This window comes from Pituophis catenifer, unplaced genomic scaffold (genome assembly GCF_029215685.1).
Source record: "Pituophis catenifer annectens isolate HBS135680 unplaced genomic scaffold, rPitCat1.0.hap2 SCAF_6, whole genome shotgun sequence".
NCBI classification, from domain to species: domain Eukaryota; kingdom Metazoa; phylum Chordata; class Lepidosauria; order Squamata; family Colubridae; genus Pituophis; species Pituophis catenifer.
This window is the reverse complement of record NW_027256886.1, coordinates 36,825,742-36,843,224: the sequence shown is the minus strand read 5'-3', so window position 1 is coordinate 36,843,224 and position 17,483 is coordinate 36,825,742. Positions and strand designations below refer to the sequence as shown.

At 36.9% G+C, this 17,483-nt stretch overlaps 1 protein-coding gene across 2 annotated transcripts in view; it reads right to left on the bottom strand.

Annotated features, from left to right (window-relative positions):
- The window catches only part of EPHB1 (EPH receptor B1), a 360,618-nt gene that overhangs the window by 218,934 nt on the left and 124,201 nt on the right, over nucleotides 1–17,483 (bottom strand). For both annotated transcript variants that reach the window (XM_070945401.1, XM_070945402.1), the window contains exon 3: nucleotides 133–814. In XM_070945401.1, coding sequence (XP_070801502.1) covers nucleotides 133–814 — 682 coding nt within the window. The remainder of the gene's footprint in view (nucleotides 1–132; nucleotides 815–17,483) is intronic.

Here is a 17,483-nt window from a genome sequence, read left to right as displayed (position 1 = left end):
TGGAATGTTTCACCCCTGGAAATTTTATAATGTTATTTTTATAATTTTAAAACTTTTCAATCTTAATTTTGATTTTAATATCTTTAGTTGACAAGGCAATGGCCATCAGACAACAGCAAATCATCATCTTACCTTTACAGGCCACATTGTTCTCAGGCTCATATCCAGCCTTGCAAGTACAGCGGCCAATGGGAACCATCCATTCCCCATCACCATTGCAGTACAATTTAATGGGCACATCCACCTCCTCGGCATTGGGAATGCACGTACCTCGTGCAATTACTAAGGAAGTACTTTCTGCTCCTGTCATGGTCTCTGGGAAGATGGCAAAATTTTGCACCACACTTGGGCATTTCTTAAAGAAGACCCTTACAGACAGCAATGACATGCATGCCCCATAATCCTGAAAGGCAAGGTAAAAGCCATTCCGATTGAGGGGCCCAAAGCTCCTCACCTCTGTGTTCACCTTCATTAACCTGCCACCAAAGTCCACCTGAGAGAAGCTCTCATCTGCAGCAATAGTGTCCACCTTGAGGTAGGGGGCTTCTGTCCAGAAAGCTGACTTCTTGGTGGCAATAATAGAGTCTGTTTCATAGTAATATAGGTTGAAAGTTTCCTTACAGGAACCAGGAACATTGGGAAGGCTGCTACAGTCCCGAACAGTGAAGCGCATTTCTGTATAAATACGGTGTGCACCATGTCGATTTATGAAGGTGGTAAGTAACCAATTGTTCTGGTTGGGTTCAAAGACGTTGCAAACTTGGTAAGTACGTATTGTGTTGAGGTTCTCATCGTAGCCACTGACTTCCTCCCACTGTATGAAACAAATAAGAAAGGGGGAAATCAGGCAATTAAACAGGATGACAAGAAGAAAACACAGGGACGGCACTTAACTTGGAGAATTATTACTTACAACAAGATAGCTGGGATGTACAGCCTTAGAGGAGTGTTAAAGTGTTACAATCAGTTGGACAAATGTGTGTAATGTCGCTGATGTTAGGGCCTATTCCAGGGCTTATGAGCTTGGACAAAAATTAAAACAAACTAAGATTATCCCTAGCTAACAGAAAGAAAAAGTTTATGTGCATGAATGTATGCATAAAGACAGAGAAAGCCACAGTGGCCTCACAAAATGAATACACTTTAAGTATTTATTGTTAAAGTTTATGTAACTCACATACAACTCTGACAGAGATTTTGACAAAATTAACAAAATTCAACTAGTTTTTGTTGTTCTAGAAAGCTGACCTCTTTTAACCCCCTAATTGATAGAACCGCTTTAAGCTTGGCAGTTTCCTAAGAACACTTACCTTGAAAAGAACTGGCAACTTCAGTGTGTTTTTTAAAAAAAGGGTTGGAACTGAATTCAATATGATTAACAAGATGATTTAAAGCATTTTTTTGAAAATTAGTCTGTGATTTATTTGCTCCTTTGGATAAAAGAAGGAATCTTAAACTTGTAGTGAGATATCATCCAGAAATAGTAATTCTAAACCAGGAAAAAAAATACACACTAAATTTATTTATTAAAGATCTTTATACTTTATACTTCAGCTTCATGATCTGAAGACAGGTCACACCTCAGTAAGAAAATATGATTCTACATATCACTTTATTAAAGCAGATTAATCAGAAATCAGATTTTTTTTTTTTAAATCAGAAACTTAAAAAAATACCCAGCTGCTTTAAGCAGGTGCTAACCTGTGGAACCCAGATCACTTCTGATGAAACATTTCTGAAGCATTCAAAGGCCTTACAACATATATAAACAGAACTAGAGCAACAATCGTAGTGACAGCAGTAACATCTATTTAGCATAAATTAAAAGTCCTTGTACCCTTACACAAGATTGTTAAAGTGCCCTAGGAGGTGCATGTAAGTGAGTTCTAGCAGTGATTAATTGTTATTTGAGTGAAGGGGTTGTTCTTTGCCTTTTAAAGAGGTCTTGCTTTGCCCCCTACTCCAGAAGTCAATGCTGGATCCCAGTGGTGAAATCCAATTTTTTTTACTACCAGTTCTGTGGGTGTGGCTTGGTGGGTGTGATGCAGCTTGGTGGGTGTGGCTTGGTGGGCATGGCAGGGGAAGAATACTGCAAAATCCCCATTCCCTCCCCACTCTGGGGCCAGCCAGAGGTGGTATTTGCCAGTTCTCTGAACTGCTCAAAATTTCCGCTACCAGTTCTGCAGAACCTGTCAGAACCTGCTGGATTTCACCCCTGCTGGATTCCACTAAACTGGACAATTTTCATCCAGTCTTCTACCTTCCCTTTTTTTGGGAAAGCAGTTAAAAAGATGGTTGTGCAACAGCTCCAGAGGGGCTCAGCTGAAACAAATTATCCGGATATATGTGATAGAATTGGTACTGGTTTCAGTTTTGGATTACCTCTAGTGTAGGCTGGACAGGCATTATGTAAGTATCCCTGCCTGCCCTAGTTGACTTCTTGATGGCTGTCAATACTATCGAACATAGTATCCTTCTGGATTGCCTCAGAGGATTGAGGATGGTCAACACAGTGTACTGGTTCACTTCCTATCTTTAGGATTCATTCCAGTCAGTGTTGAATTGCAAATAAATGTCCCATCCTCAGCCCCTACTATGAGAGATGCCATAGTGCTCAGTTCACTCTCAGATCCTGTTTAACATCTACATGAAGCTACATCAGTATGATGATGATATCCATATCTCTGCCCCTGTTGAATTAAGTGGTGTCATGAATGTCTCATCCCAATGTCTGGAGGCTGTGAGGGTCTGAATGGGGAACAATAGAATAACTGAATCTTGGCAAGATGAAGTGGTTTTGATGTTTAGGGCCAACTGGTTCCAGAACTATGCTGTCTTTGGCTTTGGATAATATCGCACCGCCCCAGACAGATGCAGTGTGCAATCTGGGGATCACAATTCCCAATTGTGGGAATTCCTGCTTGAAAAACAGATAGCAGTCCTGGCTAAAATGACTTTTGCACAATTTCATATTGTGTGCCAGTTATGTCCATTCCTGGATCAGGAGGCACTGTTCACAGTCTCCTATGTTGTAGTTACTTCCAGATTGGACTATTGTAAGGTGTTCTACATTGGGGTTCCCTTGAAGAGTATCCAGAAGCTTCTACACTGTTGCCAGTTTGCTTCTGGGTATAATTCATGATGTTGGTTTTAACTTTTAAAGCCCTTTATGGCATGGGACCAGGTTATCTGAGGGAACATCTCCACTATTATATCAGCCCATCCCATTAGATATGGCAGAGAAGGCATGTTTTGGGTCCTCCTTTAGGGACATACATTTAGTAGGACCATCTCTGCTGTGGCACCCACCTAGTGTAATACACTGTTCCCTAACCCAAGGTTCAGTTAGCTCAATTCATTTTGATTTTCTCTAAGTCCCTTAAGAAAAATTATGTCACCAGGCCTGGGGATTCCAGGGAACCAGAGATATGGTCAGATGGCTATACTACTGAGGTAGATACTGTTTCCATATCTTAGGTTGGTATATTTTTACAATCTGAATCTTTGGCCTTGATTTTTTTATATATTTATATGAATGTTTTTATAGATGCATTGTTTTATTGTATTATTGTACACTACCCGGTATCACCCTTGGTGAGATAGGTGGCCATATATATCTAATGAACAAATAAATAAGTACATTCGTTTCCATAGAATTTGCAGAAAAACAGCATAATAGTCTCTTGCAGCCAAAACAGATATGTTTCTACTGCCACCTTAAAGATTAATTGTTTATTATTCCAATAAATAACAGTTTCAGTCACCTAGAAGTTTTTTTGTTGTTTCTACATGGTAGCTAATTCCACTCATGTAATAGGATTTACCTTGGATAATCTTTAAAATACCACAGAAGTCTTATTTGTTTTATCTTAGAGCAGGTACTACATAATTTAACAGGATTTAAAGGGACTTCTGTCAGAATAGACAATATAAATTACAGGTATATATTTACATAGCTTTGTATTAGCAACTTTTAAATGTTTGACTAAAACTAATTTGATATCTAAAGCCTACTAATATTGGTGTCAGACAAACTTTGTGCCTCAAAGGTCCCTCATCAAGAAATATGCTGTAGATTAGCACTTGACAGAGCAGCCATGAAAACCTTCGAAAAGATATTCAGAGTCTGCCCGCACAAAGATCAGAGTAATGCAAGCAATGCAAGCAATAGTATTTCCTGTGTTGCCCTATGGAAGTGAAAGTTGGACTTTGAAGAAGCAGGATTGAAAGGATTGATGTTTTTTAACTTTGGTGTTGGAGAAGACTCCTGGGAACACCACAGATAGCCAAATGGATCATCAAACAAACCAGAGTTATATATTTAAGTGATCACCAAAAATTTACTTGGTTACCCATAATCAATTAAAATTACAGTTGTCCTTGCTCCTTAGTTATACCAAAATAAAAATGCTGGATGAGACCAAAGCCCTGCCTAGCCATATTTACTATTTCCAAAGTGGTCAACATGCCAGATAAATATGAGAAGCCTATAAGCAGGGTATTTGTATAAGAACACTATTCCACTTACATGTTCAAAGATATATTGATAGAATAAAAACACTATCTCTCTGGCACTTTGCATCACAGACACAATGCAGCTGCCCTAGGTATTTCAATTAAGAATGTCAAGGTGGGGTCAAACTACTTGTCCCAGTCCCCTTGTTTTAGAAAACTTTTTTCTTCAGCAAAGCAGTACAGATGCTCATACTTAGAAGTGAGGGCTACTTTTCTTCATCCAAGTACCTGGAAATGAATGCTTTGTGGAGTGCTCATTAACATATTAAGAGATTTGTCTGCTGATTTAATTTTACACCCATGCCATTTAGTAGCAATCATCATATGAACAGCAAGTTTCATAATTGTATTGTGTGTTGTGTGAAGAAGTGCATTTTTGCTGCTTTGCATCATTCATATTTCATCTTTACTAGATGCTCCTGGGATGTGAAAAATTGTAGGGAGATAGAAAAAATAATAGAGGGGAAAGTAGACATGAACAATTGTAAGAGAGAAGATGAATCTGCTGGCAATTTATCTCATAAACAGTAACTCAGCCTAGTTGGAAAGAATCTGAGAAGCAGTTCAAAACGTTCAAAGAAATGCTACCATAATAAACTCACTATAAAGGTAAGAAATTCCTCTTCCAGTTTCCAAGATGATTTAATTTAATTAATTTAATTAATTTAATTTATATGCCGCCTCTCTCCGAAGACCCAGGGCGGCTCACAATACATTTTAAAAATCATTCTAAAAAGACATTGAAAAATTAAAAAACATTAAAAACATTAAAAACTCATTCATACCATTCATGGCCAGATCTTGCCAGATCACAAGAGTGAGATCAACAGCCCCAGGCCTGCCGGAAAAGCCAGATCTTCACCACTTTTCGGAAGGCCAATAGGGTGGGGATGGTCTGGACCTCAGGAGGTAACTCGTTCCAGAGAGCTGGGGCAGTCACAGAGAAGGCCCTTCCCCGCGGGCCTGCCAGCCGACATTGTTTAGCTGATGGGACCCGGAGGAGACCAATTCTGTGAGATCTTACCAGTCGCTGGGAGCTATGCGGCAGAAGGTGGTCTCTAAGATAACCTGGCCCTGAGCCATGTAGGGCTTTAAAGGTAATAACCAACACCTTGAATTGTGACTGGAGACCAATAGGGAGCCAGTGCAGCTCACGGAGAATTGGTATAATGTGGCTGTACCTAGGTGCACCCACGACAGCTCACGCGGCTGATGATGTATTGGTATTATATCTCACTGAAGTCTATGTAGTGATTCCTTCCTTGATCTTACCTAACTGTACTGGGATTAACATCATTGTTATGAGAGAAAGAGAAAAAATCTATCTACTTTACATCAAATGTATATGTTTTTCAATATTCATCTCATCTTTTGGGGAATTAGGGTGTTGCCCTTTTCCATACATGTTTTAAATCTTTGCAATAATTTTTTGAATTAAAAATCTTGAAACCCTTCCATTACTAATGCTTTCTGAGTATCTCCTGGCTTTCCTGTAAAATAAAATGTTTTCTCTTTAATGCAGCAGGTTTGACAGAACTGTACAGAACTATCACTTAGATCTTCCTGCTATTTCTTTCAATTTCCATATGATGCATGATTACACTCGGGCCACAATACAAACATAGCATAGGCCTTACAGGGCCAAAACAGCAAGTCTGTGCATAATGCTACAGTACTTCAAATTGCTTGAGCAACAGGGATGTTGCATAGGGCACAGTTAGAGGAACCTTCCTCTGTAGACACTACAAGATAAACATCGCATGGCGCTATCCAAGGTGCTACTTTTTCTTTTGAATCAACTTTATTAGAACCTTTTTCAGAAGCCACCTTCTGACATTAATCTAGAGCATGGCCATCACGTGATGTATCATGACATTTTCCACCTTCAGAGCTGGGGTGGGCCTGGCCTGTGTGTTATGCATCTGGCCTGCAGGCCGCCAGTTTGACACCCCTGGTCTAGAGATTCTGATTTCCGCTTATTGACATTACCTAATTTATCTTGTCAGAACCTCAAGTTGGTTTTTGTAACTTTTTCTTTCTGGATCAGATTTTAAATCCATCTGATTGAAACCACTATTTAGAAGAAGTTTCCTGGACAGATTGTTGAAGATACAGTATCTCAAAATGACAAAAGCTTTGGAAAAGAACTTTAACCTTTTTTTTTTAAAAGTTGATTTATATGCCGCCCTTCTCTGGATACTCAGGGCGGCTTACAGTGCATTAAGCAATAGTCTTCATACTTTTGTATATTTATACAAAGTCAGTTTATTGCCTCCATAATCTGGGTCCTCGTTTTACCTACCTTAGAAAGGATGGAAGACTGAGTCAACCTTGAGCCTGGTGAGATGTGAACTTGCAGTAATTGCAGGCAGCAGATGTAAGTAGATGTTAATTAGTCTGCTGAGCCACCAGCGCTCCTTTTCCTCTTTTGAATTTCTCTCCCTCCTTTTTATAGTTATTTTGTATTTAGTTATTTCTTGAAATTGAATAAAATTGTAATAAAATGAACTTTAATAATGAATTTTCTGTGCAAAACAGTGAATTAAAATATTTCAGGCAACCTGATTTTCTTATGTGTTTAATTCAACTTTTTATAGAATTCTGAATTTTTCATTGCATGCTGCAAAATTTCAAACTAAATTATAAAATTGTCACTAACCTTAATTTGAAAAAGCCACTGGGTTCTTATTAAGGTTACATTTGGATACAGTAAAGAAATACTGCAAAAGTACTATTACTACCTCTTGTGTTTTATGAATTTTTATAAAATTTTTGCAAGAAACAATAAATGTTTATGCATCTATATATGCTAGTTTTTATGCTGCAAACAGCTCTTTATTTCACCTGCAATAGATTAAAATTTCTTTGCTGCCTCTGGGAAGGGATCAGTAAATTGATTTCAACCCACATATTTTAACAAAGAATAAAAAAGGTATAAAACATCTTCATTCCGATTATGCTATTTTGAAGGAACTTCAAAGCTTTCAGCTACAAGCTGTTAAAAAAAATAGTAAAAATAACATCTGTTAAATACCATGTCAGCAACTGAAGAGTTTTCTCCTTGTTTTCATCTGCTAACATACTGCAGCATATATTTCTTGTTCTCCATGAATAATAATTATATGGACATGTAAATGGGGCTAGGTCATTTCTGCAATCATATGTGGAATGTGGATACAATACATGTAGCTGTGATCCATGTGTGGTTTGAGGAAAAAGGAAAATGTGATAGAATTTAATTGATTATTCCCCAGCAGATCTATCAAAACTCATGAGAGTGTGACCACTTGCATATGAATTAATAATAATTAATTTAATAGTGGCTATTGTGACAATTAAGGAATAAAATGTATTGGGCTTATGACAATTTTTGAGGTTTGCAACCCAATCTACAACCCATGCAAATTTTGTTTATCGGGTTTGAGGATTACAGGCAGGGTTTGACAGCAATTTTATACTGAAACCCTTAAATACTGTCAGGAATATGATGCATAATTCTAAAGTGCTCCAGTACCACTCAAGCATAAATTAATGTCTGAATCGCAGTATGTGATCAGAAAGATATTAATATTTTATGGAGATGAAAGTACTACATATATAAGCAAATTGCCATTACATAGACAAATTAAATTTAATGTGGTGACAAGAGTGTGGATTATTACAGGCTGTGGAATGTATATGCCCAAAGCCTCAGGTGTAAAAGCTGGAAAACTAGTTATGACCCCCCCCAAAAAATAATTAAAAATGGACAAAGCCTTGTCTTGAAAAGGTGGGAAAAAACTCAAAATTCAAACAGATAGACTCACATACAGAAGAATGAGGGAAATATCTAATTATTAAAACTGGTATAAAGCACTGGCAGCAGATTCATAAGTTCTTTTTGGTTCATTTAAAAACTGAGTATTCCTAATTGCTAATTCATTTGTGGTGGTACAAAATGCTTAGCCATAGCAAAAGTACTGAAAATTGTCTCTGTAGCCACCAATTAAACTATTTATTTCTTTACTGAGCAAGGATAATAATTCTAATAAAAGATTCTTTATGCATGAACAGTGTAAATGTTTTAAAGACATATAGACATATCATTAGTCTGCATTCTCTGAGAAGTTCAGCTGGGGATGAAGATATTCTTTCTAACTATTGCAAAAACTTGTCTAAATAAATACATATTTTATCATCAGTCAAAAGAAGGAAACAGAGTTCTACAGTACATAGGAAAACATAGGTACCCTCCCTAAATAGCTGTCATTTTGCAATTGTTCTGCATTATCACTAAACCATTTCCTTGCAAATATCTATGGAGATTCTCAGTCATCCAGATCATAGTTGTCTCAAAGGTGCTTTTTAAAGAGGCAACTGGACTTTCTTGTTTTTCTCTGAAGTGTTTCACTTCTCATCCAAAAAGCTTCTTCACCTATGACTGGATGGTGGGTAATGGAAGGATTTATAGTCCTTGCAAACAGCTCATTTGCATTACTTTAGAGTGTCCTTGAGGTCACCTAGGGGTTTTTCCATGTTGCCAGGGTCACCCAAATGGGTGTGAAGCCAGCTTGGAACTGTTGAAAGGACAGTGTTGTAGACGGGAGATAGATGATGTCGTATCCCTCCCCCTCTATTAAGAGAGGGCTTTTCAATGTTGACATAGATGGCCTCTTTGACCTCTCTTTCAAACCAGCAGTCCTCTCTGACCAAAATATGGACTTTGCTGTCTTCAAGATTCTCATCACACACTGGAGCACAAAACAGGAGTTATCAGAACCCTACACCACTGAGCTGAAGGCCTACCTACCAGCAAATGTGGGAAAGAAAAAGAACTAAAACACATCAAGGAAACCCTCAGAAAGTTTGGCTATCCCAAGTGCCCTTCATCAAATCTCAAAAAAGACCCAACAGGAGCTGCTCCATAAGAGACAAGTACAATAAACAAAGCAAGATTGTCATTCTATACATTGCAGGAATATTGGAAAAAGTCAGAAGGATCTTCAGCCAACACAACATACATGCACACTTCAAACCCAAGACTACATTAAGACAGAAGTTTGACCACCCCGAAGATAAAACACCCAGACACAAACTGAGCAACGTGGTATATGCAGTACAATGCAACGAGGGTCATGTGCAGATCTGTACATTAGGGAAGCAAAACCACCACTTCATAAACTGCACGGCACAACATAGGAGAACAAACCCATCAGGAGGATAAGATTCAGCAGTCCATCTGAATTTAAAAGACAATGGCCACTTTTTGAAAACAGTAAAGTCCACATTTTTGACAGAGAGGACCACTGGTTTGAAAGACGGGTTAAATAGGCCATCTATGTCAAAATTGAACAGCCCTCTCTCAACAGAAGGGGGGGAATATGATATTTTTATTTATTTATTTTATTTTATTTTATTTTTGGATTTATATACCGCCCTACTCCCAAAGGATTCAGGGCGGTGAACAGCCAAAAGATAAAATATCATCTATCTCCAGTCTACCATACAGTCCTTTCAATATTTCCAAGATGTCTCCATACCTAGTGGGATTCAGCCAGTTCGCACCATTTCGGGAGAACCAGTTGTTAACTTTCTGAGCAGTTTGGCAAACTGATTGTTGGAAGAAATCAACAGGGCAGAGAACCAGTTGTTAAATTACTTGAATCCCACCACTGTCCATACCCATTTGCACCACTCAGGTGATCCTGATGACACAGATAAACCTGGAGGTGGCCTCAAAGGCTCTAAAAGAATTCAAAGTGCATGTTATCACTTTTAAAGGCCTGAATGGCACAGGGCCAGATTACTTGCAGAACTGCCTCTCTCCAAGAATTCTGCCCTTTTCATCAAACTGAGAAGTTGTATTTAAAATGCACAGTCGTATAATTTTTCTAGGTAAAAACTGGATATTGAGAGAAGCCACAAGGAGGGACAGAGAGAAGATTACTCAGCCATGTCCTGGGAATGAATTTGGGGGGATCAATGTATTATCAGATCCACCACTTACAGCTCTGGAGTAACATTACAGAAAGATTTCTGAAACATTAAATGTCAAAACCAAGCATTCAAAATGTATTACTACAGAAGATGAACTAAAAATTAAACAAGAAACATTGAACACTAAATCTAAGTAAATACTTTTATTTTTCTAATTTTTATTAGGAAAGAATCTATTTTTTCTCCTTTAAAGACATACACTTCTCTTAGCAGAGAGTGAAACTGCTTTTATCTCTAGGATGTTTTATTGCCTGAAAATATTTGCTATCCATTTATCAGTATTTAAAGTGAGTAACAGCACCTGCCTAAAAACTCAGTTATTCTTGTCTCATTGTACATCTTGAAAAGATCTTTGATTAGTTTCAGTTTTCAAAAACTTTATTTTGCCAAGGCTACTGAAACAAGTATACATAGGAACATTCCGAATTGAATAATTAAAATTTGAAATGTATATTGGAGCTTTTAATTCAAAATACATTTCAACACCAATAGATGCTATAAAACTGATATTGTAATTACCTCTATTTGAGTTCTGCAAAGAATAACAATAACACAAATTTGTACTTCTATTAAGTAGCATTTTAATGTCCATTTATTTATGCCTTCCACTCCCTGTCCTTTAGCCAGTTACCTATCCTCTTAACCCACAATTGTTAAAAGTATTTAATTATTAATTTGCATAATTATATTTATGTAATTTTTGCTTGAAGACCTAACCTATGCTGTTAAAGGAGAGTAGCATTTTTTAACAGGCAGGTAGGATATATGGTTGCATTCTATACTGGAGAGACTACAGGGATTTTCTGAAAAGAACCAGAAAGTTATAAATTGGAAATGATAAAGAGATAAGGGCTGAGAATGACAAAACGCAGAGGCAAGCATGATGGTATCTGAAGTCAGAATGAAAAACAGAATATAAAAATAGAATTTTATTTGATACAATGGAGTCTGGTGAACCCCAAACAAAATGAACATTTATGAAGAATTAATTTAAATAAATTTTGTAAATTTTGTATTTTTGGCTGTTCACCGCCCTGAGTCCGAAAGGAGAAGGGCGGTACAGAAATTTAAATAAATAAATAAAATAAAATAAATAAATAAGGAATTATCAGTTCAAAATATTCCATAAATACAAACAATGAAGCAGATAAAAGAAAACATTATATTCCTGTATCCCAGAAACTAAATACAATGTAGCAAAGACTACAGACTTAGCACTAGTACATACACTTATCTTGGGTTTTGACATTTGGCCACCTAGTTCAAATATAGATGAAATTTGATTTTCACTTCATGTTTCTAGAATAATAATTATAACAAATAGCAATAGCACTTAGACTTATGTTCTGCTTCATAGTGCTTTACAGCCCTCTCTAAGCAGTTTACAGAATCAGTATATTGCCCCCAACAATCTGGTCCTCATTTTACCAACCTTGAGGCAGTCAGAATTGAACTGCTGGCAGAATTAGCCTGCAATACTGTATTCTAACACTACACCACTATAGTTCCTGCCAAGCTTTCTACTATACTAGGAGCAGAGGTGAAATGCTCCCGGTTCGGACCAGATCACCCGATCCAGTAGTGATGGCGGCGGGTGGTTCAGAGAACCAGTAGCAAAAATCCCTGCATCCCCCCCACCATGCCCAGCTGAGCCGCACGATCATCAGAAGCTTTTTTTTTTTTACTTTTAAAAGCATTTTTTCTACACCTCTTCTGACGAAAAAATGCTTTTAAAAGTAAAAAAAAAAAAAGCCTCTGATGATCATGCGGCTCAGCTGGGATCATCAGAGGCTTTTCAAAGTATTTTTTTCTTGGCAACCTCTTGGCTGAAGAGGTGGTAAAAAAAATGCTTTGAAAAGTCTCTGATGATCCCAGCTGAGTTGCCTGATTGGCAGAGGCTTTTCAAAGCATTAGAAAAAATGCTTTGAAAAGTTTTTTTAAAAAAACAAAAGTTGGCCACACCCACCCAGTCACATTACCCCACCCCACCCCACCAAGCCATGCCCACAGAACCGGTAGTAATAAATTTTACATTTCACCCTGACTAGGAGTGTAGTATAGGAGTGGTGAAGCACAATTGGGAACAAAGGAGCCATAACTTTACCATCCAGGAAACTATTCAAAACCATTCAGCCCAATCAATTTAAAATCCAGTATAATATTTAAGACATACTGATACACTGCTTCCTTCCTTTAAAGGTTTTACAGACTACTTTGAGAATTAAAATTACTTCCAGTGATGATTCATGGCAAACTAAACCCCTAAAGGAGCAGGGACAGCATTGCAGTGGAAATTGGCAGCCAAGCGGAGAATCCTAACCAACATTGTCTTTCCAGAAAAAGGAAAGATTGTGAGATCATTCACATGTACTCCAGAACCTTGGAAACCAATGTTTTTGTTGTGAGTCAAGAGGCTGGGAATTACAGGATTTCATCCAAGGTTGCAATATAATGTAGCCTATATGGACACAAAGTGTGCTGAAACTCATTTATTTTTTCAGAATTACTTTTTAAGACCACTAATCTTAAATTAAAAATTACCGATCTATCATTTATCTATCTATCTGTCTCTATCCATCCATCCATCCATCTAACCAACAACAGAGAGAGGGAGGGTGGGAGAGGGAGAGAGAGACTGATTAGATTGGTTTGGAAAGTTACAAATCAATTAACAATCCAAATAGATTTGAAACGATTAATTATAAGAATCTTTCCTGTAGGAAAAGGTTGTTGTTCTGAATTTTTAAAAAGCATGATAGGATAAGATTTAAATATTGGACATTAAAAGGAACTATCAGGAAAATGAAAATTTAAATTTAAATTAAAGAACATTTAAATTTGGCTTACTAATAACAAATGGAGCAAAATATTTTAACACTGGATGTGTTGAAGGATATTTTTGAATGGACTCATAAGTTAAATTTTAAAAAATGACAGGCTAAAAGAACGATATGGAAAAAGATTCTATACTGGACATAACAGTAGTTGATGTTTTAATAACAACACTTGTGGACATCCATAGAGATTCTCAATCATCCAGTAACAGTTGCCACAAAGATGCTTTTCCAAAGGGTAACTGGACTTTTTGTTGTTTTTCTTTGAACATCTTTTTCACTTCTCATCCAAGAACCTTCTGCACTGAACTAAACTGAAGAAGCTTCTTGAATGAGAAGCAAAATGTTTTCAAGGAGGAAAAAACCCAAGAAATCCAATTGCTCTTCGAAAAAGCATCTTTGGAAAAGCATCTTTGGAAACACTAGTGGACAGAACTAGTTAATGTTTTATCAGTTAAAAGGGATATGCAAATAAACCATGAGAATCACTTGGCTAACTGTCCTATATTGGATTTACAAAAGAGATCTGCTAAAGTTTTGTAGGATTTGTGAGAACAAATGAAAAGAAATCAAGTTTTAGAACATTATTTGAAGGGATTAAAGCTCAAGATTGTTAAAAGTAAAAGAGTAAATATAAAATTAGTTTATTTAATCAAGATTAAACTAAATATGTTTCTCTAGGAACTCTCAATGGAATTTTACTGGCCAGGACTAAAAATATGAGGTTGTAAGGGATTATTTATAGATAAAAGATGGAATAAGAGAAGAAATGATCATTTATTGTATTTTAAAAGAAGTCAATAAGTTACTAAAATTATTTATACTTGTTGAATGGAGGGGAAAGTCACCTCTTCATATATTTTTCTTTTTCTTTACTATGTTCTTATTTTTCTTTCTATTTTTCTTTCGTAGTATTTTCTCTTTTAAGTTTTATTTTTCAACTTGTATTAATTTTTATCTTTTTAATTATAATGGGAAGAAATAAGAAAGGAAATATAAAATGTAATAAGGAGGAAAATAATGACAAGAAAGTGTGTTTTAAGTGGAATAGCTTATTGCAGACAAAATGATCTGGAAGCAAAATAGCATCACCAATCACCCAGTAAAATCCTATTCATGATATGTTGAATATGTTGGCTCTTCAAGTCAGTTTTTGACTCCTGGCGATTGCCTGGAATAATCCCTGCAATTCTTTTTGTAGTTTTTTGGAAGAATTGCTTTTGGCACCATAAGCAATAACCAGGGAATCAAATGTTGTATTTAAAAACATGAAAAAGAAAAGAAATCTCTGTCTGGTACTAAACAGTGTAAGATCAGGTGCCAGGTGAGCTATAAAAACATTATCAGTAGAACCAACGAAGAAGCTGTGTTCATTTTAGAATTTGAACTCATTTTTATTAAAAATGTAAGAACAGCAGCTACTACACAATAACAATCAATCATGGAATCTAAGGGGTTGGAAGGACTTCAGAGGCAATTTAGTTCAATCCTCTGCATAGAGCAGGAATCCACTATTATAGCATATAATTGGCTTCTGATTGGGACTGAAGAAGCTACTTCATATCCAGAATTAACCAAGGACATAATATTTATTACCACAATGATGATGTATCTTTGCAAGAGTTTACAACTTGCTATTCTGTAACCACATGCAGCTCATGAACCTTCTTCAGACCTAAAAATCCTTTGATTGTGCCTTGGAAGTTTAATGATTTGATTGCATAGTTTCCTCAGTTTTGAGGCAGCAAATACCGTATTTTTTGGACTATAAGACGCACCATGCATAAAATGCACCAAAATTTTGAAGAGGTAAGTAAGAAAAAAAAAGGGGTTTTGCCCTCCCCGGCCCCCAGGAGCACTCTGTAGGCCTTCCAAATTCTCTGCGCACCCTGTTTTTCGCCAAAATGGGTGAAAAATGGGCCCCTTTTTGTGAAAAATAGGGCACGCAAAGGGTTTGGGAGGCCTGCACAGTGCTCCTGGGGGCTGGGGGCGGGCAAAAACACCCCCGTTTTTGTGAAAAATGGGCCTATTTTTCACAAAAATGGGACGAACAAGGCAGGGCTTTGGGAGGCCAAAAATGCCTGTATTCAGTGTATAAGACGCACCAACATTTCCACCCCTCTTTTAGAAGGGAAAAAAGTGTGTCCTATACTCCAATAAATACGGGTATATGAAACATTCAGTGTAAATCCTTCAGAATTTCTTTGGGTGGGATTTTTTGTGCCTGCTTTGTTCTTGAAAACTTTGCTGATTTCTGCTACACATCTGTAGTGACATAGCATAGGTTTGGTGAGGAGCTTGATTAGTTGCTTGCATCTGACTGGGCAATATCATCAATATTAGTGACTTTGGGGGTTGCTTCCTGCTTATATACAGTAGCTTACCCTGCCCTGGTAGGAGTATGATTTTCTCCTTGGCAGTTTCCTTGGTTAGGGTATTGTTTTGTGCTTGATTGATATAAAAACTGGAAGGAAAAAATGCAGGAGAGTATTTCTATAAGGCACTAATAGCAATGATAAATCCATGGGAACTTTTTAGCAGATCTGTGTGAGGCAGCTAAGCTAACTTCAGTGATATGTTTTACAACATGAAGGCAATGAAGTTCTCTTCTAGAGGCCCTGCAACTTTATTATCCATTTCCAATAACAAGAAGAACCTTCTGTGCCTGCACTGAGAATGTGTGGAAGCCTCTTCTGGCACTTCCACTAACTGACCCAGATGATAGTCTATCACTTAAACTTCACTTAGTAGAGTTGTGAAAAGGAAGAAATTAAACAAAGACTAATATAGACCCAGGAAAGATGTTCATTGTTTGTTTACTTTCCTCCTTAATTATTTTAAAAATAGAAAAAAGATGCTCATCCATATGTGCATTTTCTTGGAAACTTTAAAATGCAGACAGATTCCATTTGTTCTCAGATGTTTATGTGAAACTGCTTTTATACATAGTCCTGTAAACTGCAAAATAGCACAATTCCTAAGTGTTTAATGGATTCTGGAGTAAGACAAATCTTAACCCTTTCATAGGACAAAAGTTCTATTGGCAGTTAAGCTCATAGCATGGGGATGGGGTTGTAGTGTCTTCTAACATCTTTCTCCTTGGTTCAAATCCTAGATCAATGGGAAACACATGGCAAAACACTTTTTCTCTTCGTTGTTGCAGAGGAGGCCTTGTACTCTGCATTGCTGGCAGCATGGAAGTGAATAAGATGTAAAATAGTGCTGTCCATCATTTTGATTTTGAAGACAAAAAGGTCCTTTGGGCATAATGTAGCCACTATCTGCAACTGTAGTTAAACAAAATCCATCTTTTCTTGGGTTCATAAGGCATCTGGATACAATAGCCACTGCTGCTTTAAGAAATTGCAGACTATGCAATGTTCACCTCTTACATTTCTCCAAAATTTCTTTTTGCACTCAAATTCAAAGTGTTACACTGCCTTAAAGCTCAAATCTTGGATTTGCTGGATTTCCGAGACCTTAGAAACATTTTTTCCTGTACAATTCAAAAGATCCTTTCAATCTTCTGCATATTTATTCCACATGGCTCTCATTTTACTAGTATGTAAGTAATATGCATTTCCAAAATAAAAGATAAATTTAAATGTCTAATAATACTATAAGTTTATACTGTGTGTGTGTGTGTGTGTGTGTGTGTGTGTACTGTATACTTGTTAACTTCTACAATTATTGCAAAACAAGATTGTCTGGTTTTCATGGAAATGTATTCAATGAACACGAAGCATAATTGTAAGGCATTTCTGCTTGTGAATATACATTTTCTCTGGGTATGACAGCCTGGCAACACCAGAAATAAACTGGTGAGCAGATTCACATTTCAAGAAGGAACAGAGTGATGCACCTGTCCAAGAATAAGTACTTTAGCCTGTTGTTTAACTGTTGTTATGACTTTTATCTTTAATTAGACTGGTAAAGTCCTTTGCAAATGCCACTGTCACTGATTTTCTTAATTGATTACCATACAGGAAAACTGCACATTATGGTAATCATGCTTTTAAAAAGCATGTTTAATTTCCCCTTTTTGTTTCAATGGGAAAGCAACTGAAAGGGGTTTTTTTTTGTTTTGTTTTGTTTTTGCTACAGATATTGCTTAAGAACCTTGTGTCAGTACTCTATTGAAACCTCCATTACTATTCC